The sequence below is a fragment of the Muscardinus avellanarius genome, assembly GCF_963383645.1.
Source record: "Muscardinus avellanarius genome assembly, chromosome: 7".
NCBI classification, from domain to species: domain Eukaryota; kingdom Metazoa; phylum Chordata; class Mammalia; order Rodentia; family Gliridae; genus Muscardinus; species Muscardinus avellanarius.
Window position 1 is genome coordinate 104,636,406 of NC_137793.1, and position 24,787 is coordinate 104,661,192.

At 45.6% G+C, this 24,787-nt stretch overlaps 1 protein-coding gene across 1 annotated transcript; it reads left to right on the forward strand.

Annotated features, from left to right (window-relative positions):
* Positions 1-4,495: 4,495 nt before the first annotated feature.
* Positions 4,496-23,794, forward strand: SHCBP1L (SHC binding and spindle associated 1 like; the record flags this gene model as incomplete). The annotated part of the gene is made up of 10 exons (XM_080698756.1): positions 4,496-5,410; positions 8,662-8,811; positions 10,136-10,350; positions 12,344-12,430; positions 12,504-12,722; positions 13,426-13,531; positions 18,672-18,825; positions 21,096-21,346; positions 22,676-22,798; positions 23,543-23,794. 10 exons carry the CDS (start codon positions 4,496-4,498, stop codon positions 23,792-23,794), a joined length of 2,472 nt encoding a protein of 823 aa, XP_080554882.1.
* Between the last annotated feature and the right edge of the window lie 993 nt (positions 23,795-24,787).

Genomic DNA, 24,787 nt, shown 5'->3' on the forward strand with positions numbered 1-24,787 from the left:
GAACCCAGGGGCATTCTAACTCTGAGTTACACCCCCAGCCCTAGTTTTTATTCTTTATTTTGAAACAGGGTCTCACTGAGTTGCGAAGGACCTAAGTACCTGAAGCTGTCCTCGAACCCTGATCCTCTGGTCTTAGCCTCTCAAATGCTGAGATTACAAGCATGCGCCACCATGCCTGGGTATCCCAGAACTATTTTATATTTTTATTTGGAAACAGGGTCTCACTAAGTTATTGAAAGCCTCACTAAGTAACAGGTTGGCCTCGAACCTCTGCGATCCTCCTGTCTCAGTCTCCCAAGTACTGGGATTACAAGCGTGCGCCATCATGCCTGGCTTTGTACATTTTGTCTTGAAACAGGGTCTCACTAGATGGCTGAGAGTCCCTCCACATTGCTGAGACTGGCCTTGAACCTGAAATCCTCTTTTCTCAGCCTCCCGAGTATTGGGATGACTACCATACTCCACTACGCCCGGCTGCAAGTTCTTTTTTTTTTTTTTTTTTTGGTGGTACTGGGGTACCTGGAAGCCCTTCTTCCTCTGGGCTACACTCCCAGACCTTTTTTTTTTTTTTGAAACAGGGTCTCTTAAGCCAGTGGCTGGCTTCGAACCTGCGCGATCCTCCTGTCTCCACCTCCCAAGTGGGGGTGGGGGGGTGGGGGGGTGGGATTACAAGCGTGTGCCACCACGCCCAGCCTCGGCTGCAAGTTCTTAATATGTATATATTTGTTTGCTTTGGGGAGAAGAGAGGTCGTTTTCTAACTTTGGATCAACACAGGTGATTTTTATTATTCTGAATCTAAGAACAACAACAGCAGCAGCAGCAGCATAATTTATTAAAGCAAACTTTTTAAAAGCCAGGCGTGGTGGCGCACGCTTGTAATCCCAGCATCTGGGAGGCTGAGACAGAAGGATCCCGGTTCACGGCCAGCCTCAGCTACTTAGTGAGGCCCTCTGCAACTCAGTGAGACCCTGTTTCAAAATAAAGAATAAAAAAATAGGGCTGGGGGTGTAGCTTTGGAGGTAGAATGCCCTAGTTCTACACACACACACACACACACACACACACACACACACACACAACTTTTTGAAGAAACACGAGAATAGTAAAATAATAGATTTGAGTTTTGGCAAAAAGAATCTATATAGTTAGGTATTTTAAAGAAAGTCCAGGAGTGCTAACCAAAGGAACACATTTAGAGTCAAAACATGATGGGTCTTAATTAGTCCTGTACTAGAGTGACATAACGCCATTGCAGATGTTCTCCAGATGAGCTCAGAATTGAACAGCATGTCCCTCCAGAGGGCTGCGAGGCCGGCAGGTGTTTCCCCAGAGCTCTTAGCCAGAGCTGCGCCAGGCCCAGGATTTCACAGCTGGACTGTAAACAAACCTTATTCCAATGGGTTTCGTGTATGTTCCATAGTAAAGGACCAGGAATGAGCGGTCTCCGTTGTTATCCAAAATGTGGTGTCTTCGAAAGACTTTTATTATGAAAACAGCCAGGGCTCGCACACACTACTCCCTGCTGGAAATCTGTGTCCATTTTAACAGTTACATAATGTAATCTTTGATGTGAGAATTTTGAGCAGCCCAACAGAGACAAGAAAACAGACTGACTGACCCTTCTTGGCTGTACCACCTCCTGACAAACAGTGAATGCCCTGATTAAATTGTAGAGGAAATCTGCTGTTATGTCTGTAATTCCAATACTCAGGAGGCTGACCAGGAGGACCGCAGGTTTGAGACCAGCCTCCACAACTCAGTGAGACTATCAGCAACCTCGCGAGAACCTATCGCAAAACAAAATGTAAAAAATGGGGCTGGGGTGTAGTTTAGAGGTAGAACATCCCCGAGTTCAATCCCCAGTACTACTTAAAAAAAAAAAAAAAAACCACAGGAAATCTTATTTGGAAACTGCGTGAATAGGTATCAGAAAACCTAGGGGGTGGATTTTTGCTAGCATTTTCTCTAGTAATAATGAAAGGGTAGTAGTGTGCGGTGGTACATGTCATGATGCCAGTATCCGGGAGGCTGAGCCAGGAGGATCACACATCGAAGGCTAACACGGTAACTTAGCAAGACACTGTTTCAAAATAAAAAATAAAATAGGGCTTGGAGATTGAATGAACCTGTGGACAATACCCAGTGCCACACACACACATGCACACACATAAACTGGGAGTGGTGGCACACGCCTGTAATCCCAGTTCTTGGGAGGCTGAGACATGAGGATTGAAGACTCAAGGACAGCCTCAGCAAATAGTGAGGCTCTCGTCAACCTAGGGAGACGCTGTTTCAAAATAAATGAATAAATAAGTGAACGTTCCAGTTTCCGTTGCCTCTAGTGTAGATCTGCATTTCTAGCCGGGCATGGTGTGGGTGCCCATAAGACCAGAGCTTGGGAAGCTGAGACAGGAAGCTCAGAGCCTGGAGGACAGCCTCCGAAGGTAGTGAAATTCTCAACAACGTAGGGAGACCCGAAATTTAAAAATAATTAAATGAAAAGGTCTGTGGTGTGCTTTGGAGGTAGAATGTCCAGTAACACACACACACACACACTCACACACTCACACACACACACACGCACACTCTCTCTCTCTAGTTCAGGTTGAGTGTGTGCAAGTGAGTACGCCTATGTAATGATCCTGGTAACCTGCAGCTAACCAGTTAACTGGTAACCTGGTCAATGTGGACTCTTAGTCACCCTAAAACCTACTAAGACCCAAAGAAAATGCCCCACCCTCGGGGCAGGAATTCTGAGGCTAGGGTCCGTAGATGCTGGAGGTAGGGTTGGACCCTGCAGGGACATCGTGTTCCCTCCCGCAGGCACCTGCATCTGCGTCCCCAGCTGCACCTGTATCTACACCTGCCCTGTGCCTACTCCTACACCTATGTCTACACCTGCACCTATGTCTACACCTGCACCTATGTCTACACCTGCTCTACACCTGCACCTATGTCTACACCTGCTCTATACCTGCACCTGTTCTACACCTGCACCTATAGCTACACCTGCACCTATGTCTACACCTGCTCTACACCTGCACCTATGTCTACACCTGCTCTACGCCTGCACCTATATCTACACCTGCACCTGTGCCTACACCTACACCTATGTCTATACCTGCACCTGTTATACACCTGCACCTGAACCTGCATCTATATCTACACCTGCACCTATGTCTACACCTGCACCTGTTCTACACCTGCGCCTATATCTACACCTGCATCTATATCTACACCTGCACCTGTGCCTACACCTACACCTATGTCTATACCTGCACCTGTTATACACCTGCACCTGAACCTGCATCTATATCTACACCTGCACCTATGTCTACACCTGCACCTGTTCTACACCTGCGCCTATATCTACACCTGCATCTATATCTACACCTGCACCTGTTCTACACCTGCACCTATGTCTACACCTGCACCTATGTCTACACCTGCACCTATGTCTACACCTACACCTATGTCTACACCTGCACCTGTTCTACACCTGCACCTATGTCTACACCTGCACCTGTTCTACACCTGCACCTATGTCTACACCTGCACCTATGTCTACACCTACACCTATGTCTACACCTGCACCTGTTCTACACCTGCACCTATATCTACACCTGCACCTATGTCTACACCTGCGCCTGTTCTACACCTGCACCTATATCTACACCCGCACCTATGTCTACACCCGCACCTATGTCTACACCCGCACCTATGTCTATACCCGCACCTATGTCTACACCTGCACCTATATCTATACCTGCACCTGTTCTACACCCGCACCTATATCTACACCCGCACCTATATCTACACCCGCACCTATGTCTACACCCGCACCTATGTCTACACCTACACCTATGTCTACACCTGCACCTATATCTACACCTGCACCTATGTCTACACCTGCGCCTGTTCTACACCTGCACCTATATCTACACCTGCGCCTATGTCTACACCCGCACCTATGTCTACACCTGCACCTATATCTACACCTGCACCTGTTCTACACCTGCACCTATATCTACACCCGCACCTATGTCTACACCCGCACCTATGTCTACACCCGCACCTATGTCTACACCTGCTCTATACCTGCACCTGTTCTACACCTGCACCTATAGCTACACCTGCACCTATGTCTACACCTGCTCTACACCTGCACCTATGTCTACACCTGCTCTACGCCTGCACCTATATCTACACCTGCACCTGTGCCTACACCTACACCTATGTCTATACCTGCACCTGTTATACACCTGCACCTGAACCTGCATCTATATCTACACCTGCACCTGTTCTACACCTGCGCCTATATCTACACCTGCATCTATATCTACACCTGCACCTGTTCTACACCTGCACTTATGTCTACACCTGCACCTATGTCTACACCTGCACCTATGTCTACACCTACACCTATGTCTACACCTGCACCTGTTCTACACCTGCACCTATGTCTACACCTGCACCTGTTCTACACCTGCACCTATGTCTACACCTGCACCTATGTCTACACCTACACCTATGTCTACACCTGCACCTGTTCTACACCTGCACCTATATCTACACCTGCACCTATGTCTACACCTGCGCCTGTTCTACACCTGCACCTATATCTACACCCGCACCTATGTCTACACCCGCACCTATGTCTACACCCGCACCTATGTCTATACCTGCACCTATGTCTACACCTGCACCTATATCTACACCTGCACCTGTTCTACACCTGCACCTATATCTACACCTGCACCTATGTCTACACCTGCGCCTGTTCTACACCTGCACCTATATCTACACCCGCACCTATGTCTACACCCGCACCTATGTCTACACCTACACCTATGTCTACACCTGCACCTATGTCTACACCTGCACCTATGTCTACACCTGCGCCTGTTCTACACCTGCACCTATATCTACACCCGCACCTATGTCTACACCCGCACCTATGTCTACACCCGCACCTATGTCTACACCCGCGCCCGCGCCCGCCGCGTTCCAGCTCGGAACCGCTGGCTCCCGGAGCCCTCGAGCCCCGCCGTTGCTCCCGGCTCGGGCCCCGCAAGGCGGGAAGGGCGCCAACGGCCGACCGGTGCGCGGATGGCGGCGGCGTCCAGGGCGGGCAGCCCGGCCAGGCCCGGCTCCCCGGTGCGCTCGGTGGCCGCCTGCCCGCGCCCAGTCAAGGGCAGGGCGGGCCGGGAGGCGGCGCGGCGGCGGCTGCAGCTGCAGGCGAAGGCGCAGGGCGGCCAGGGCCCCGCGGCCGACGACGACGAGCCGCTGCCCGGGGAGGACGACGGCGAGGCGCGGCCGCTGCCCCCGGTGTGCGCCGCCCCCATGCGCGGCATGTGGCGCGACGAGAAGGTGGCCTTGTACTGCGACCGCATGCTGCGCGGCTGCAAGGTGAGGGCCTCGCACCTGCTGACCGCGGGGACCGGCCGCCCCAGGGACCGGGGCGTGGCCCAGGCCGAACGCCGAGCCCACCCCAGTCCACAGCACACACACAGAAGTAAAAGTGCATCCGTAATAAAAAGGGCTGGGGTGTGGCTCAAGGGTAGACTGGCCCTGGGTTCCATCCCCAGTGCTGAAATAAATAAATATATAATTACGTAAATACGTAAATAATAAAAAGAGCTGGGTGTGGCTCAAAGGTAGAATGCCCCTGGGTTCAATCCCCAGTGCTGAAATAAATAAATACATAATTATGTAAATAAGTAAATAAAAACATAAATACATAAATAATCAAAAGAGTTGGGGTGTAGCTCAAAGGTAGAATGCCCCTGAGTTCAATCCCCAGTGCTGCAATAAATATATAATTACGTAAATACGTAAATAATAAAAAGAGCTGGGAGTGTGGCTTGGAAGTAGAATGCCCCTGGGTTCACTCCCCAGTACCAAACGCAAACCCAAACAGGAATGGTTCCCAGCAGCCAAGTCTGTAGAACAATGTTTTATTCAGAAAATATCTACCCATTAACACCAAAGAGAGCAAAAACTGTATGTGTTTAAACTTTTATTTAAGTTACAGCAGCAGGATTTGCACACACGCAAGTGCAGTCATTGCAGTGATGTTTATAAAAATTAGAAACTGAATTTCAAAAACAAGCCAGATGTCCTGGTGCAAGCTTGTAAACCAGTATGTGGGAAGCTGAGACAGGAAGATCGCAGGTTCAAGGCCAGCCTCAGCAATTAAGCGAGGCCCCCCCCCCCAAACTTAGGAAGACCCTGTTTCCAAATGAAAAATAAAATAGGGCTGGGGGTATAGCTCAAAGATAGAATGGCCCTGGGTTCCATCCCCAGGAATAACTCTCTCTCTCTCTCTCTCTTTCTCTCTCTCTCTCTCATGTCCAAACATTGAACAAATGGATATATGCACAGAAAAATACTGAAGAAATACACCAAAATACTGACAGTGGTTACTTCTGACTGCCAGAATTAGATGTGATTTTTTTTCTTTATATTTTCTGTACTTTTCAGAAGGTTTACCTTTTTTGATTTTTTTTTTTTTTTTTTTTTTGCAGTAGTGGCAATGGAACCGAGGAGCATTCTAGCTCCGAACTACACCCCCAGCTCTATATTTTTATTCTTTATTTTGAAACAGGGTCTCACTCTGAGGCTGTCCGCGAACCAGGGTCCGCCCATCTCAGACTCCCAAATGCTGGGATTACAAGCGTGTGCCACCACACCTGGCTTGTTTACCATGTTTTATATTCAGAAAAAAAAAATTTTAGGGTGGCACCAAACCTTGTCTCTAGCCCTTTTTATTTATTTATTTTTGTTTTGAAACAGGGTCTTGCTAGGCTGGTCTTAAGCCTGTGATCCTCCTGTCTCAGTCTCCCAAGTACCATGCCTGGTTCATAATATATTATCATCTTTGAGGTAGCTGAACTTCACTTAAAAATCAAATGAAAGCCGGGCGTAGTAACACACACTTGTAATCCCTGCACTTGGGAGGCTGAGAGAGGAGGATCGCACAGGTTCGAAGCCAGCCTCAGCTACTTAGTGAGGCTCTCAGCAACTTAGTGAGACCCTGTTTCCAAAGAAAATATAAAAAAAAAATAGGTCTGGGAGTATAGCCCGAAGGTAGAAAGCCTCTGGGTTCCACCCCTAGTACCACCAAAAAAAAAAAAAAAAAAAAAAATCAAACGGGCAAGTATTTATTGAATGCTTAATATGGTCATTTGTTTTATACATTTTAAATTTTATGTACTGAATATGTTTTAACTATTTAGGGCATTCCCTGTTTAAAGTTCAGAAAAAATAATTGCTGTGTTTTTAATATAATAATTGCTGTGTTTTTAATGTGACTAATTATGTTTTGCTCAGTGGGTTAATAAAACAAATTACTTAGAGACATAATATGTAGATAGCTCATCTCTGAATTACTTTGTTGAGTGAATAAATGTCTTTTAAATTTAAATTTTTTTTTCGGTAATGGGGATGGAACCCAGGGGCATTCTACCTCCGAGCTACACCCCCAGCCTTATTATTTTTTATTCTTCATTCAGAAACAGGGTCTCACTGAGTTGCAAAGGGCCTTACTAAGTAGCTGAGGCTGTCTGTCCGAGAACCACAATCCTCCTAACTCAGCCTCCCAAATGCTGGGATTACAAGCATGCACCACCATGCCCGGCTTAAGTTTAATTTTTAAAGGCTTATATTTCTGTTAAATAACATTTCAGATAAAATCTATAAAATTTCCACTTTTTTTCTGGTACAGAGGATTTAATCCAGGGACATTCTACCTCTGAGATCTACCCCTAGTCCTATTTTTTTTTTCTTTTTTTTTTTTGGTGGTACTGGGGATGGAACCCTCCGGGCTACACTCCCAGACCTATTTTATACTTTATTTGGAAACAGGGTCTCTTAAACCAGCTGAGGCTAGCTTTGAACCTGTGTGATCCTCCTGTCTCAACCTCCCAAGCATGGGGATTACAAGCATGTGCCACCATGCCCGGCTACCTGGTAAAATAGGGTCTTACCAAGTAGCTGAGGCTGGCCTCAGACCCAGCTGTGACCCTCCTTTCTCAGCCTCTCAAGTACTGGGATTACAAACGTGCACATTTTTCACACTTTAAGGTGACACTGGGCCAGGCGTGGTGGCGCACGCTTGTAATCCCCACGCTTGGGAGGCTGAGACAAGAGGATCACATGGGTTCGAAGCCAGCCTCAGCTACTTAGTGAGGCTCTCAGAAACTTAGTGAGACCCTGTTTCCAAATAAAATATAAAAAAAGGTCTGGGAGTATAGCCTGGAGGTAGAAAGCCTCTGGGTTCCACTCCCAGTACCACCAAAAAAAAAATTAATTAATTTAAAAATAAATAAATAAAATAAAGTGACACTGGTTCCTTTTTAAATAGAAATCAGGCCGGGCATGGAGGCGCATGCCTATGAGCCCAGTACTCGGCAGGCTGAGACAGGAGCATCACAGGTTCACGGACGGCCTCCACAACCAGCAAGATTCTCATCAACCTAATGACACCCTGTTTCAAAATAAAAATAAAATCGGGCTGGGGGCACAGCTCAGAAGTAGAATGACTCTGGATCCCATCCCCAGTACAAAAGAAAAAGATAGAAATCAGTAAAAATATCTATGTCATAAACTTATGCTTTTGTATATATATATATATTTACATGCAGATATTCTTTTGTTAGGCAGAAGATGCTGATGAGGCCATGAGCAAATACTTAGCTGAAAAGTTAAAGGTGAAGGACAAGTGGCTCGGCGTCTGGAAGACCAACCCCGAGTTATTCTTCGTGAAGTATGAGGAAGCCGCCATCTCTTTTGTTGGGATACTGGTTGAGGTAAATGCCTTTTACTTGATCCGTGTTCTTTGAATAAATTAGCAGCTCTTTTTAAGACTGAAGAGTGATTTTATTTTTTGGAGTTTTGATACACAAGTACCAAATAGACAAGAGTTTACTTCCATTTTAAGTTCCTTTCTTTTTTGCTGTGGTACCGAGGGTAGAGCCCAGGGGCTTTTATACCTATTTTATATTTTATTTGCAAACAGGACCTCATTAAGTAGCTGAGGCTGGCTTCAAACCTGTGTGATCCTTTTGTCTCTGCCTCCCAAGCGCTGTGATTACAAGTGTGTGCTGCCACGGCTGGCTGGTTTTTTTTTTTTTGTTGTTTTGTTTTGGTTTTTTTTTTTTTTTTTTTTTTTGCCATACTAGGAACGAAACTCAGGGATATTCTACTTTTGAGCTAGCTATACCCTCAGCCCCCCCATTTTTTTTCTTTGGGTGATATTGGGGATGGGACTCTTCCACCTCCGGGCTACACTCCCAGACCGATTATATTTTGGAAACAGGGTCTCTTAAACCAGCTGAGGCTGGTTTTGAACTTGCGCGATACTCCTGTCTCAGCCTCTCAAGCGTGGGGATTACAAGCATGTGCCACCATGCCCAACAGCCCTATTTTTTATTCTTTACATTTATTTATTTATTTATTTATTTTGCAGGTCTGGGGATGGAACCCAAGGGCATTCTACCTCCGAGCTACATCCACTGTCCTATTTTTTATTCTTTATTTTGAAACCAGGTTTCACTGAGTTGCAGAGGACCTCACTAAGTAGCTGAGGTTGTCTGCGAACTGTGATCCTCCAGGTCTCAGCCTCCTGAATGCTGGGATTACAAGTGTGCGCCAAAGCCCGGCTTTATTTTTATTTTTTATTTCTTTAAAAAATTTGTTTTTTGCAGTACTGAGGATTGAACCCATAGGCACTCGACCTCCAAGCTACAACCCAGTCCTAATTTTTATTCCTTTTTTTGTGTGTGTGTGTGTGTGTGTGTATGTGGTACTGGGAATGAAACCCAGGGGCATTCTACCTCCAAGCTACACCCTCAGCCCTATTTTTTATTCTTTATTTTGAAACAGGGTCTCACTAAGTTGTGGAGGGCCTCACTAAGTAGCTGCGGCTGGCCATGAACCTGCAGTCCTCCTGTCTCAGACTCCTAAGTACTGGGATTACACCATGCCCGGCTTCTTATGAATATTTATTGGCAATTATTCTAAAGATTTATTTAAAAGATGAAATTTTATAATTCATATATATATTCATATATATATATGAAAAAATCCTGTGGTCCCCTTGCATTTGGACTTACCTACCTTGTGATGTCTCAGGTGACCTGTGAGCCTCGGCAGAGCTCCTCATCGTGTTTCAAAGTGACTGTGTCACTGGCCGAGCCCTTTTCTTCAAACATTGCAAACATCCCCAGGGACTTGGTGGACGAGGTGTTGGAGGAGCTGGAGCACAGCATACCGCTGCTGGAGGTGTACCCCATCGACAGCCAGGAGGAGGAGATGCAGGATATCGCTCTGGCTCTGGAAGTTGTAAGGTAACAGGGCTTCCTGCTCTGAAAGTTATGAATGCCATATTTAACAATTCACTTCATGTGTAAGTTTTGCCCAAACTAGCACTTTATAAGTATTTACTGATTAGCTGGGCGTGGGGGTGCAAATTTGTTATTCCCGCGCTTGGGAGGCTGAGACGGGAGGATCGCACAGGTTGAAAGCCAGCCTCAGCTACTTAGTGAGGCTCTTAGCAACTTAGAGAGACCCTGTTTCCAAATAAAATACAAAATATTCTGAAAGTATGTCCCGAAGGTAAAAAGCCTCTGGGTTCCATCCCCAGCACCACAAAAAAATAAAAAATAAAAAATAAAAAAAATAAAGAAAAAGAGAAATTTGGTCTCACTATATTGCCTAGGCTGCTCTCCCAATTTCTGGGCTCAAGCCAGCCTCTCCCCCACCCCCAGCCTCCTAGAGCATCAGGACTACAGGAGTGAGGTAGTGTCCACCTGTACATTTGCAATAAAAATGTATTTGTAATTCTTTTAATTACATTTCATTGCAGAAGTAGAATATATAGGTGATGAAAATTTTGCCATTTTTATTTTTATTTTTTATATTTTGGCATGGGGATGGAACCCAGGGGCAGTCTACCTCTGAGCTACACTCCCAACCCTTTTTATATTTATTTATTTATTTATTTATTTATTTATTTATTTATTTGTGGGTCTGGGGATGGAACCAAGGGGCATTTGACCTCCGAGCTACACCCCCTACCCTATTTTTTATTCTTTATTTTGAAACAGGGTCTCACTAAGTTGCAGAGGGCTTCACTAAGTAGCTGAGGCTGTCCACGAACTGTGATCCTCCAGTCTCAGCCTCCCAAGTACTAGGGTTACAAGCGTGTGAAGCCACACCCAGCTTATTTTGTATTTTGAAATAGGGTCCCACTAAGTTGCTGAGGCTGGCCTCAATCCTGCAATACTCTTGTCTCAGCCTCCCAAGTGTGTGCTACCACACTTAGCTGTTTTTCTTTTCTTAATGTTACATTATTTTTTGTTTTTAGTGTGTGTGTGTGTGTGTGTATGTTTGCTCATGTGTGTGTGTTCCTGAGGATTGAACCCAGGGGCATTCTTCCTCTGAACTACACCCCCAGCCCTGTTTTATTTTTTTAATTTTTAGTTTTAATTTTTTGGGTGGTACTGGGGATAGAACCCAGAGGCTTTCTACCTCCAGACTATACTCCCAGACATATTTTATATTTTATTTGGAAACAGCGTCTTGCTAAGTTGCTGAGAGCCTCACTAAGTAGCTGAGGCTGGCTTCGAACCTGTGCGATCCTCCTGTCTCAGCCTCCCAAGTGCGGGCATTACAAACCTGTGCCACCACGCCCGGCACTGTTTTATTTTTTATTTTTTTGAAACAGAGTCTCACTAAGTTGCAGAGGGCCTAAGTAGCTGAGGCTGGCTGCAAACCTGCAATCCTTCTATCTCAGCCTCCCGAGTTAACTAGGGTTACAAGCGTGCATCACCACAACAGGCTTACATATTGTTTCTTTGTTGAACAAAATTACAGTAAAAATCTATAAAATTTAGAATCTGAATTTTACACTCTCACTTCCCGAAATATCTTCTCTGTAGTAACTAAAAATAGAAGCCATATTTTGTTATTATAAGTTCTTATTATTAGTTCACTGGAAGTTCATCTAAAAATATTTTTCTTGAGCTGGGCCTGGTGGCCCACGCTTGTAATCCCAGCATTTGGGAGGCTGACACAGGAGGATCGCAGTTCTCGGACAGCCTCAGCTACTTAAGCCCTCTGCAACTCAGTGAGACCCTGTTTCAAAATAAAGAATAAAAAATAGGGCTAAGGGTGTAGCTCAGAGGTAGAATGCCCCTGGGTTCCATCCCCAGCACCACACACAAACAAAAAATCTCAAGAATCAAGATTCATGTAGAAGATCCTGACGGCATATTTTTAAAATTCTAAACATAGCAGCGACTGTTTTGTTTACTGTCATTTTAATTCGGTTTATTGTAGGTTTTTTTATGATTTTCTCTGGAGAGACTGGGATGATGAAGAAAGTTGCGAGAATTATACTGCTCTGATTGAAGAAAGGATAAATCTGTAAGTATAGTCTAGAAAATTATTCAGCATTCTGTAAGTAAGAAACGTCCTAACTATTCCCGATACCTTTCAGGTGGTGTGATATTCAGGATGGAACAATCCCTGGCCCGATCGCACAGCGCTTTAAAAAAACTCTGGAGAAATATAAAAACAAGCGTGTTGAGCTCATCGAATACCAGAGCAATATCAAAGAAGACCCGTCGGCAGCCGAGGCCGTGGAGTGTTGGAAGAAATACTATGAGATCGTGATGCTCTGCGGACTCCTGAAGATGTGGGAGGACCTGCGCCTGCGGTAATGATTTGCGCTATAAATGATGTGCTCCATTTCTACGTTGATAACTTTCGATTTTTAATAATTTGCTCTATTAGTTGTTTTTTGTGGTACAAGGGATGGAACCCAGGGGCATTCTACGTCCGAGCTACACACTCAGCCCTATTTTTATTTATTTATTTATTTATTTGTGGTACTGGAGGTGGAACCCAGAGGCTTTCTACCTCTGGGCTATACTCCCAGACCTATTTTTTTATATTTTATTTGGAAACAGGGTCTCACTAAGTTGCTGAGAGCCTCACTAAGTAGCTGAGGCTGGCTTCGAACCTGTGCGATCTTCCTGCCTCAGCCTCCCAAGCGCGGGGATTACAAGCGTGCACCATCACGCCTGGCTTATTATTTTGAAACAGGGTCTCACTGAGTTGCAGAGGGCCTCACTAAGTAGCTGAGGCTGTCCGCGAACTGCAATCCTCCTGTCTCAGCCTCCCAAATGCTGGGATGGCAAGCATGTGCCAGTATGCCCAGCTAAAAGACAAGCTTTTTGATTGTAATGTCCAAAGGATCCTAGTCATGACACGTCTCTCCAGTGGCTCACTGGCCTCAGAGAACTTAGAACCAAGGAAACCCCTTTCCCTATGACGCTGAGTACCAAGCAAGTTTACTAAGTAAGAACAGGTTGAGTCTTTGCCCCTGGGAATCTAATGGGGAATGTTTTCAACTCTAGAGTTCATGGACCATTCTTCCCAAGAATTCTGAGACGTAGGAAAGGAAAAAGAGACTTTGAGAAGACCATAACCCATATTGTAGCCAAAGTGATGACAACGGAAATGGTAAGAAGGGCAGTGCCATCTTAAGGGCAGTGCCATCTTGTTTAAGTCGTAGCTGCTTCCATTCTCGTCTCACTCGCAGACGCCTCCGTTCCTCCGTCCCGTCCAGCGCAGTGCTGGCTCAGAGGTGCTGAATAGATAAGTGTAGCTCTTTGCTGAATCGGGGCCTCGTTGCCAGGGGTCATGCTAGATGGCGTGGTGAGGCTGAGACAGAACTGGGAGAAAGACGCCTTAAGACTCAAGGCAAACCGGGCGTGGTGGCGCACACTTGTACTCCCAGCATTCAGGAGGCTGAGACAGGAGGATTGCGGTTCACAGACAGCCTCACCTACTTATTGAGGCCCTCTGCAACTCAGTGAGACCCGGTTTCAAAATAAAGAATAAAAAAATAGGGCTGGGGGTGTCACTCGGAGGTACAGTGCTCCTGGGTTCCATCCTTAGTACCGAATTAAAAAAAAAAAAAAAAAAAACAGACTCGATGCAGCATCCAACCAGACCACAGTCTGGATTCTTTGTACACTCAATAAATTTTCACCCTGGTGGAGAAGTGGACACACATAAGTAGCCTTTACACTTACTACCAGGCGTGGTGGCGCACACTTGTAATCCCAGCATTCGGGAGGCTGAGACCGGAGGATCGCGGTTCGCGGACACCCTCAGCTACTTAGTGAGGCCCTCTGCAACTCAGTGAGACCCGGTTTCAAAATAAAGAATAAAAAATAGGGCAGGGGCTGTAGCTCAGAGGTAGAATGTCCCTGGGTTCCATCCCCAGAAACCCCAAAAAAAATTTAAAATAAAATAAAGAATAAAAAATAGGTCTGGGGGTGTAGCTAAGAGGTAGGATGACCCTGGGTTCCATTCCCAGTACCAAAAAATAAATAAATAAATAAAAACAAAGAATAAAAATAGGACTGGGGGTGTATCTTGAAGGTAGAATGCCCATGGGTTCAATCCCCAGTACAGCAGGAAAAACAACAACAACAAAACAACGAAAAAGCAGGGTCTTACTAAGTTGCTGAGGCTGTGTCCACCATGAGGTCCTCTTGTCTCGGCCTCCCACCCAATCCACTGGGATTACCAGTGTGTGCCACTGGACCTGAACCCCAGTTTCATCTCTGATTTTAGTTACTTGGGCCTTCTCTTTTTGTTCTCAATTAAAGTCTTGTCAATTTTGTCGATCTTTTAAAGAAACTAACTTTTGATTTCACTGATTCTATCTACCTCCAAGCTACACCCCAGCCCCAATTTTATTTTTATTTTGAAACAGGGTCTTGCTAGGTCTTGCTAAGTTAATGAGAGTCTCACTATCTGCGGACACAGCCCTCGAACCTGCGGTCCTCCTGTCGCACTTTCCCAGGTACTGGGATTACAATTGTGCGCCACCATGCCCAGCTAGTTCTCTATTTCACATCTCATTTTCTTTCTTCTTCTGGCTTGGGGTTTAGTTTGCTCTTCCTTCTTGCTTCTTCTGATATAAAACTAGGTTGTTGATTTGTGATCTTTCTTTAACGTAGGTATATATTGCTAGAATTTTCTCTCTGAGCTTTGCTTTCGTATAAGTTTTAACATTTTGTGGTTTTGTCACAGGAGAAGAGATGATTCTGGAAGGGTCCAGGGAGTTTCCAGTGGAGGAGGGGTACCAGCTTAGGACCTAATGGGGTCCTTGGCTTACGTAACACAAAAGAATTTCAATACCCGCCATTCAGCGGCACGGGCAGAGGTTTATTTAGGGAAGCAAGGAATACACACTCGGAGGAGAATGTGCGCCGTTCCCAGAAAAAGAGACGCGCTTTGGGCTTCCCAGATCCTCTCAGAGGAAACGGCGAAGGATGGTGCGGGAAAGCCTGTGAGAGCGACGTCCATCCTGTGGTCCAGAGGTTCAGGATGGTCTGGTCGTTTTATGGATCCTTGGACTGACGTGGCCGCCATTGTCTGAGGGTGGGTAACACAGGAAGGCCCTTGTTCCAGCTCCTCAATATAGCATCTCTCTCTTGTTGAAAATATTTACTGGGGAAGGCTAGTTAGCCGTGCACAATAAACGGGTGAATTTCTGTTTAACTTTAAGATTTATAGACTGTTCAGGAATCTGGGAGCAACCGGCCTGGAAAAGCCTGTGCAACTTTGGAATAACATTTTATTTCCTTTTTATTTCCTTTCCCTTCCTCTGTTTATACTTTTTTTCTTTTCTTTTCTTCAGTACTGGGGATGGAACCCGGGGGCCTTCTGCCTCCAGGCTATACTCCCAGACCTATTTTATTTATTTATTTATTTATTTATTTATTTATTTATTTTGCAGGTCTGGGAATGAAACCCAGGGGCATTCGACTTCCAAGCTAGACCTCCTGCCCTGTTTTTTATTATTTATTTTGAAACAGGGTCTTGCTAAGTTACGGAAGGCCTCACTATGTAGCTGAGGCTGTCCACAAACCGCGATCCTCCGGTATCAACCTCCCGAATGGTGGGATTACAAGCGTGCGCCACCACGCCCAGCTGGCTTCCGGACCTATTTTATACTTTATTTGGAAACAGAATCTCACTAAATTGCTGAGAGCCTCACTAAGCTGCTGAGGCTGGCTTCCAACCTGTGCGATTCTCCTGTCTTAGCCTCCCAAGCGTGCACCACCACGCCCGGCTCAGTTTTAATTCTTATCAAAGTGCTCTTTGACTTTCCTTGTGTTTTTATCTTTGCTGTGTCTGTTGCTTGGGAGCCTGTTGGCTGGGGACAGGGCTCAGGGCGGAGCGCTTGCCTGGCATGCACAAGGCCCTGGGGCCATTGCTTGCACAAAGCTACCGGACCGCTTGTCCACACTCACCCCCACGCTTGTCCTCGCTAGGACACCACCCGCAGCGCTGTCGTGGTCACCGTGGTCACAGAAGTCCCCGGGGCAGGCGACAGCCGGCCCTCACCATCTCTGCGATCTCTGAGCAGCACCTTACACTCCTCCTTCTTCCTCCTGCCTTGGCTTCTTGGAATCCCAGCTTTCTTAGACCTCTTGGCGACTCCTCGGGGTCTGTGTGAGATCTTAGGGTTCCCCCTCTCTCCTGAACGTGGCCTCTCAGTGCTCTCGCCCTCTGTGCCCGTGTCTGTAGCTAATTTCATCCAGGCCCAGGCTCGAGTTATCGGTGAGTAAATAACCCAGAGAGCTCTGAGCCTAGACGGGTCTCGGCCCCCGCCCTGCACCCTTAATGTGTGCTCCCCTCGATTCCTTTACTTACCAACTCCGCTGGCACCAAATCAAACTCTTCTTCTGCAACCCAGTCTATTCCTTCAGTTTCCTGTTTTAGTGATTAAGAAAAAATATAGCTGGGACTGGTGGTGCATGCTGGTAATCCCAGTACTTGGGAGGCTGAGATGGGAGGCTCACAGGTTAGGGACCAGCCTCAGCAACCTAGTAAGGCCCTGTTTCAAATCAAAAATAAAATAGGGCTGGGAGTGTGGCTTGAGGTACACACACACATATATATGTGTGTGTGTGGGGGGGTACTGGAGTTCCTGGAAACCCTTCTACCTCCGGGCTACAACTCCCAGACCTATTTTTATATTTTTTTATTTGGTAACAGGGTCTCAAGCCAGCAAGGCTGGCTTCGAACCTGCGCGATCCTCCTGTCTCTGCCTCCCAAGCATGGGGATTACAAGCGTGCACCACCACGCCCAGCCTTTAAAAAAAAAAAAAAAAAAAAAAAAAAAAAAAAAAATATATATATATATATATATATATAATTTCAAACGGGGTCTAAGTTGTTGGGGATCTCCCTAAGTTGCTGAGACTAGCTTCAAACCTGTGATACTCTTAGTTTAGACTCCTACTTTTTTTTTTTTTTTTTTTTTTGTGGTACTGGGAATGGAACCCAGGGCATTCTAACTCTGAGTGACACCCCCAGCCTATTTTTTATTTTGAAACAGGGTCTCACTGAGTTGCAAAGGGCCTAAGTAGGTGAGGCTGAGTAGCTAAGTAGCTGAGGGCATTCTACCCCCAAGCTACACCCCAGCCCTATTTTTTTTATTCTTTGTTTGGAAACAGGGTCTAAGTTGTGGAGGTCCTTACTAAGTAGCTGAGGCTGGCCACGAACCTGCGATCCTCCTCTATCAGCCTCCCAAAAACTGGGATTACAAGTATGCGCCACCACACCTGTCCTTCCACATTTTATATTTAAAGTTCATTCTCTTAGCCGGGTATGTTGGCACACGCTTGTAATTCCAGCATTTGGGAGGCTGAAACAGGACTGTGGTTTGCAGACAGCCTCAGCGACTATTTAGTGAGGCCCTTTGCAACTCGGTGAGACCCTGTTTCAAAATAAAGAATAAAAAATAGGACTGGGGGTGTCGCTCAGAGGTAGAATGTCCCTAGGTTCCATCCCCAGTACCACAAAATTTCATTATTTTCACGACATTAATAATGAAATTCTCCTTTTCTTTTCCCAATGCAAATTTCTGCTACTTCCTGTAATCTGTAATATATAAAACTGTACAATCTATAATACATAAAACTATGTTAATTTTCCAAAATCGGCATTTAAAGTTTGAGTTAAAGAAAATCAAGTGGTACCTGGAAAAGGGCTTGAGGTCTGCGTCTTGTGGGCCTGTGCAGAACCTTGGTGCCTTGGGCAGGCAAGGCGATTCATCTCACTGGCCTTCAGCTCTCATTATACAGGGGCGTACTTAGAGCACTGTGGCGGGGCATGGAGCTAACACGGAAGGTTCAAGGTGACATCTGGCAGACAGCTCATCCCTGGTACTTTCACAGCTATGCAGTTAGTGAGGGCTTGGAAGAAAAATTTTTTTTTTTTTTTTTTTTTGCGGGTCTGGGGATGGAACCCAGAGGCATTCGACCTCCGAGCTACAGCCCCTACCCTATTTTTTATTCTTTATTTTGAAACCGGGTCTCACTGAGTTGCAGAGGGCCTCACTAAAGTAGCTGAGGCTGTCTGCGAACCGCGATCCTCCGGTCTCAGCCTCCTGAATGCTGGGATTACAAGCGTGCGTCACCACGCCCAGCTAAGAAAATTTCATTCCACTGTTCCGAGTGGATAGAGTGACAGTTGACCGTGTGCCGAGTGAAGACTTGCAGGGCCAGGCTTCTGGGAGACGCGCCTGCCCGGCTCAGCTGCTGCTGAGGGCGGCCCCTCCCTCACCCCTGCCTAGGTGAAGGACCTGTCCTCAGACACACTACTCCAGCAGCACGACGACCTGGACTTGGCCCTGGACAGCTGCTACAGCGGGGACACGGTCGTCATCTTCCCTGGAGAATACCAAGCTGCCAATCTTGCCTTACTGACAGATGACATCATCATAAAGGGTGAGCAGGCTGTCCTTTGCAGTTTTTTTTAATAGCATTGTATACTGTACAAATTGTGTATTATAAACCGGTTTAATGAGATTATTAGAAATGAGAACAGAGCCGGGCGTGGTGGCGCACGCTTGTAATCCCAGCATTCGGGAGGCCGAGACCTGGAGGATCGCGGTTCGTGGACAGCCTCAGCTACTTAGTGAGGCCCTATGCAATTCAGTGAGACCCGGTTTCAAAATAAAGAATAAAAAATAGGGCAGGGGGTATAGCTCGGAGGTCAAATGCCCCTGGGTTCCAGCCCCAGACCCGCAAAAAAAAAAAAAAAAAAAAAAAAAAAAAAAAAAAAAAAAAAAAGAAATGAGAACAGAGCCGGGCGTGGTGGCGCACGCTTGTAATTCCCGCGCCTGGGAGGCTGAGACAGGAGGATCGCGCAGGTTCGAAGCCAGCCTCAGCTACTTAGTGAGGCTCTCAGCAACTTAGTGAGACCCTGTTTCCAAATAAAATATAAAATGGGTCTGGGAGTATAGCCCGGAGGTAGAAAGCCTCTGGGTTCCACCCCCAGTACCACCAAAAAAAAAAAAAAAAAAAAAAAAGAAAGAAAGAAATGAGAACAGAACTTGTTTCACAAAAATCCCTTATGTGAGCTGGGCGTGGTGGCACAGGCTTGTAATCCCAGTACTTGGGAGGCTGAGACAGGAGGATCGCGAAGGTTTGAAGCCAGCCTCAGCTACTCAGTGAGGCTCTCAGTGAGGGTCTCTTAGTGAAACCCCGTTTTCAAATAAAATATAAAATAGATCTGGGAGTGTAGTCCAGTGGTAGAAGGCCCCTGGGTTCAATCCCCAGTTACACACACACACACACACACACACACACACACACACACACACACTTCATTGTATTTTTTTTTTTTTTTTTGGTGGTACTGAGGGTGGAACCCAGAGGCTTTCTACCTCCAGGCTATACTCCCAGATCTTTTTTATATTTTATTTGGAAACAGGGTCTCACTAAGTTGCTGAGAGCCTCACTAAGTAGCTGAGGCTGGCTTAGAACCTGTGAGATCCTCCTGTCTCAGCCTCCCAAGCGCGGGGATTACAAGCGTGCGCCACCACCCCCGGCTATTTTTGCAACAGGGTCTTACTGTGTTACCCAGGCTAGGCTTGAACACATGAACTGTTTTTTTTTTTTTTTTTGGTGGTGGTGGTAGGGATAGAACCCAGGGGCTTTCTACCTCCAGGCTATACCTTCTTTTATTTTTTATTTGGAAACAGTCTCGCTAAGTTACTGAGAGCCTCTAAGTAGCTGAGGCTGTCCGTGAACCGCGATCCTCCTGTCTCAGCCTCCAGAATGCTGGGATTACAAGCGTGTGCCACCACGCCCAGCTTAAAGGTACATTTTGTGTTTGTGTGTGTGGCACTGGAGGTAGAACCCTGTGGCATTTCTACCTTCAGGCTATACTTCCAGACCTATTTTATACTTTATTTGTAAACAGGGTCTCACTAAGTTGCTGAGAGCCTCACTCAGTAGCTGAGGCTGGCTTCGAACCTGTGCGATCCTCCTGTCTCAGCCTCCCAAGTGCTGAGATTACAAGTATACGCCACCACGCCTGGCTTACAGGTACATTTATTTATTTGTTTTTTTTATTGTGGTACCGGGAATGGAACCCAGGGGCCTTCTACCTCTGGGCTACACTTCCAGACCTATTTTATATTTTATTTGGAAACAGGGTCTCACTAAGTTTTTGAGAGCCTCACTAAGTAGCTGAGGCTGGCTTTGAACCTACGCGGTCCTTCTGTTTCAGCCTCCCAAGTACTGGGATTACAAGCATGGACCACCATGCCCAGCTTTACAGGTACATTGAAAACGACTGTAAACCCAGATTTTTCCATCATGGTCTCAAAGACTAAAGATTATGTTAGCAGGGCATGGTGGTGCATGCCTTTAATCCCAGTACTTGGGTGGCTGAGACAGGAGGATCACAGTTTGGAGAACAGTAACTTAGTAAGAATCTCAGCAACCTAGAGAGACCCTGTTTCAAAATAAAAAGAGCTGGAGATGTAGCTCAGAGGTAAAATGCCCCTGGGTCTAATCTTATTAGCAAAACACAATTACATGATATTTATATCCACTTAATTAACAACTTTGTAGTATATACTATGTATATATAGACTTGCCAAATTATAAAGAAGGAAAAACATAGTAATAACAGGTCTTACTGAATGACAAAGGGCTTTAAAATCGGGGGTGACTGATTCAACTCTGCTTTTGTTCTCATGCACCAGGGGTCGGAAGGAGAGAGGAAATTATCATTACTTCTGAACCTTCTCATGACAGTTTTGTAGTATCCAAGGCTGAGAACGTGAAGCTGATGCACCTGTCTTTGATACAACAAGGGACAGTGGACGGGATTGTGGTGGTGGAGTCTGGTCACATGACTCTAGAGAACTGTATACTGAAGTGTGAAGGAACCGGAGTGTGTGTGCTCACAGGGGCTGCTCTGACCATTACAGACAGCGAAATTACCGGTGCTCAGGTATACGTTCTATATAAGGCATGGCTTTTTCAGACTCTAGGTAATGACTCTGAGCAATCTTAACGTATGCACAAAGGGTGACATTTTCTTTATCTGAACAGAATTAGAATTCACCTTACAAACTGGTAGAACTCAATATAAGAGTCATTAAATATTTAGGAAAAGTGAAGTATCCAAATGGGTCAGTTATTTGATGGTTGACTTTGAAAGAAATATTCATAAGCTATCAGGTAATCCATTTTAGATACTGTGATTAGTTCAGAGGGCTTTGGAAAATTTGGAACATAGAAAACCTTAGAGCTAAACTGGGCATAGTAGCCCATGCTTGTAATCCCAGTACTTGGGAGACTGAGAGAGGAGGTCATAGGTTCGTGGCCAGCCTCAGCAACATAGGCCCTCTATAGCTTAGTGAGATCCTGTTTCAAAAACAAAAGAATAAGCTGATTGTGGCGGTGTATACCTGTAATACTTGGGAGGATGAGACAGAAGGATCACATGTTTGAAGACAGCCTCAGCAAGTAGTGAGACTCATTAACCTAGCAAAACTCTGTTTCCAAATAAGAAATAAAATTGGGCTGGGAGCGTAGCTCAAATGTAGAATGCCTCTGGGATCAATCCCCAGTACCACAATAATATATATATATATATATATATATTTTTTTTTTTTTTTTTTTTTTGCGGGTCTGAAGATGGAACCCAGGGGCATTTGATCTCGGAGCTACAACCCCTGTCCTATTTTTTATTCTTTATTTTGAAACAGGGTCTCGTTAAATGGCGGAGGGCCTAAATAACTGAGGCTGTCCGCAAAGCGTGGTCTTTTGGTCTCGGCCTCCCAAATGCTGGGATTACAAGCATGCGCTACCACGCCCAGCTAATAAATAAATAATTTATTAAAAAATAAATATTGGATGGGGGGGAGTGGGGCACCTTGGTGCATGCTTGTAATCCCAACACCTGGAAAGCTGAGACAGGAGGACTGCAGGTTCGCAGCCAGCTTCAGCTACTTAGTGAGGCCCTCCCAAATTAGTGAGACCCCATTTCCAAATAAAGAATACAAATAAGACTGGGGAGTCGGGCATGGTGGCACATGCTTGTAATCCCAGTATTTGGAAGGCTGAGACAGGAGGATCGCGGGTTCCCAGACAGCTTCAGCTATGTAGTGAGGCCCTTTGCAACTTAGTGAGACCCTGTTTCAAAATAAAAAAAATAGAGCTGGGGGTATAGCTTGGAGTTTGAGCCCCTGGGTTCCATCCCCAGTACTCTAAACAAACAAGATGCTGGAGAGACTTGTCCAGGCCCTCTGTTAACCGCCTTGTTTATAATTTACAGGGTGCTGGTGTTGAACTGTACCCTGGAAGCATAGCCATTCTGGAAAGGAATGAAATTCATCACTGCAACAACCTCAGAACCAGCGACAGCTCCAAGAGCAGCCTGGGCGGTGTCAACATGAAGGTACTGTTCTGAGCTGGGATGGGGCCTTGGGTGAACTCTAGGCGAACACGCAAATGTCCGTGCAAGTCTTAAGACTTGGTCTGAATGTTATCACTGATTGGAAGAGCACAAGTAATAAAATATGGTTAAGTGACATCTGGTTGAGAAAAATTTAGCCCTATAGTTCAATAATTTCAATTTAGACTCTGTATGTGTTGGTCCTGGCACTGAACCCAAGGGCCGTTCTACCTCTAAGCTCCACTAGCTCAGCCCCTTTTTAGACTGTTTTGCAACAGGGTCTCACTAGGATGCTGAGAATCTCACTATTTAATGTTTCCTCATTAAGCATTTGGAGTTAATATTACACACTAATGAAGGTGATGAAAACGCACTTGTTCAAAACTAGTCTCACAGCTGGGCATGGTGGCAACATGCCTGTAGTCCACAATGTGGGAGGCCGAGACAGGAGGATCTGGGTTCAAGGACAGCCTCCACTACTTAGTGAGGTCCTCTACAACTCAGTGAGACCCCATTTCAAAATAAAGAATAAAAAATAAGGCTGGGGGTGTAGCTCAGAGGTAGAATGCCCCTGGGTTCCATCCCTAGTACCACAAAACAACAACAAAAAAAAACCCAGTAAAACTAGTCTCACTGCTTTTGAGAAAGTGGCTAACCCAAGAAAAAGTTCATTTTGCTCGTTTTTTTTTTTTTTTTGGTATCAAAATTACTGAAAAATAAATTTCCTCAAATAATTTAATTCACCAGGTTCTGCCGGCACCCAAACTGAAGATGACTAATAATCACATACACAGCAACAGCGGCTACGGTGTGAGCATCCTTCAGCCCACCGAGCAGTTCTTTATTGTAGCAGAAGCAGCTCTGAACAAGGGGGCTGCATCAGGAGATAAGAAGGATGACAAGATGCTCTCCAAAGTCATGCAAAACCTCAACCTGGAAATGAACAATAATAAGATAGAAGCGAATCTAAAGGGGGATATCAGAATAGTCACCAGCTAAAGTATCGGGATGAATGTCAACAAGTTATTTTAAGGAAGTTGTTTAACAAATAACTCCCATATCCCACAGAAATGATAATTTATTTCAAAGATTATTTAATTAAAAATATTAAATCATTTAAATGCTCTCATTGATTCATTTGAGCGTATTTTTATTTATTTCTTGGTACTGGGGATTGAGCCCAGAGGCATTCTACCTCTGAGCTGCACCTCCAGCCTTATTTTTATTGATGAATTCTAGTAGCAGGCCTCATTGTGATTACTTGTATCTGCACAGAGCTTACATAAATAGATCTAATTCCTTCTCCCTCCCCATCCTTCCCACTACTGGTTCCCCTTGGATTTTCACAAGATCCTCCCTCTTCTTTGTGGTACTGAGATTGAACCTGGGCTTGTTCTGAGTTACATCCCCAGCCCTATTTTAATTCTCAAAGAGGGTCTTGTGAGGTTGAGTCTCACTACTTGCTGAGGCTGTCCTTGAACCCGTGATCCTCCTGTCTCAGCCCACCAAGGACTGAGATGACAGACATGGGACGCCTGCTGGCCCCCCTTTTTAACTCCTTTCCTCTCTAGCTCCTATATATGCAGGAAAACACAAGACCCTGGACTTTGGGACTGGCTTATTTAACTGAAGTAGCATGATGCTATCCAGTTCCAGTTCACTGTCCAGGCATTTTTGTGTGTGTGTGTGTGTGTACTGAGGATTGAGCCCAGGGCTCTTCCACTACATGACATGGCACCTCTTTTTACTGGGGGGTCACGCCTCTAATGTTCTATCTTTTTTTTTTTGGTGGTACTAAGGATGGAACCCAGGCGCATCCTACCTCTGAGCTACACCCCGCCCTACTTATTATTTGTGATACTGGGGTTCCTGGAAGCCCTTCTACCTCCGGGCTACATTCCCAGACCTATTTTATACTTTTTATTTGGAAACAGGGTCTCTTAAGCCAGCGAGGCTGGCTTCAAACCAGCGTGATCCTCCTGTCTCCACCTC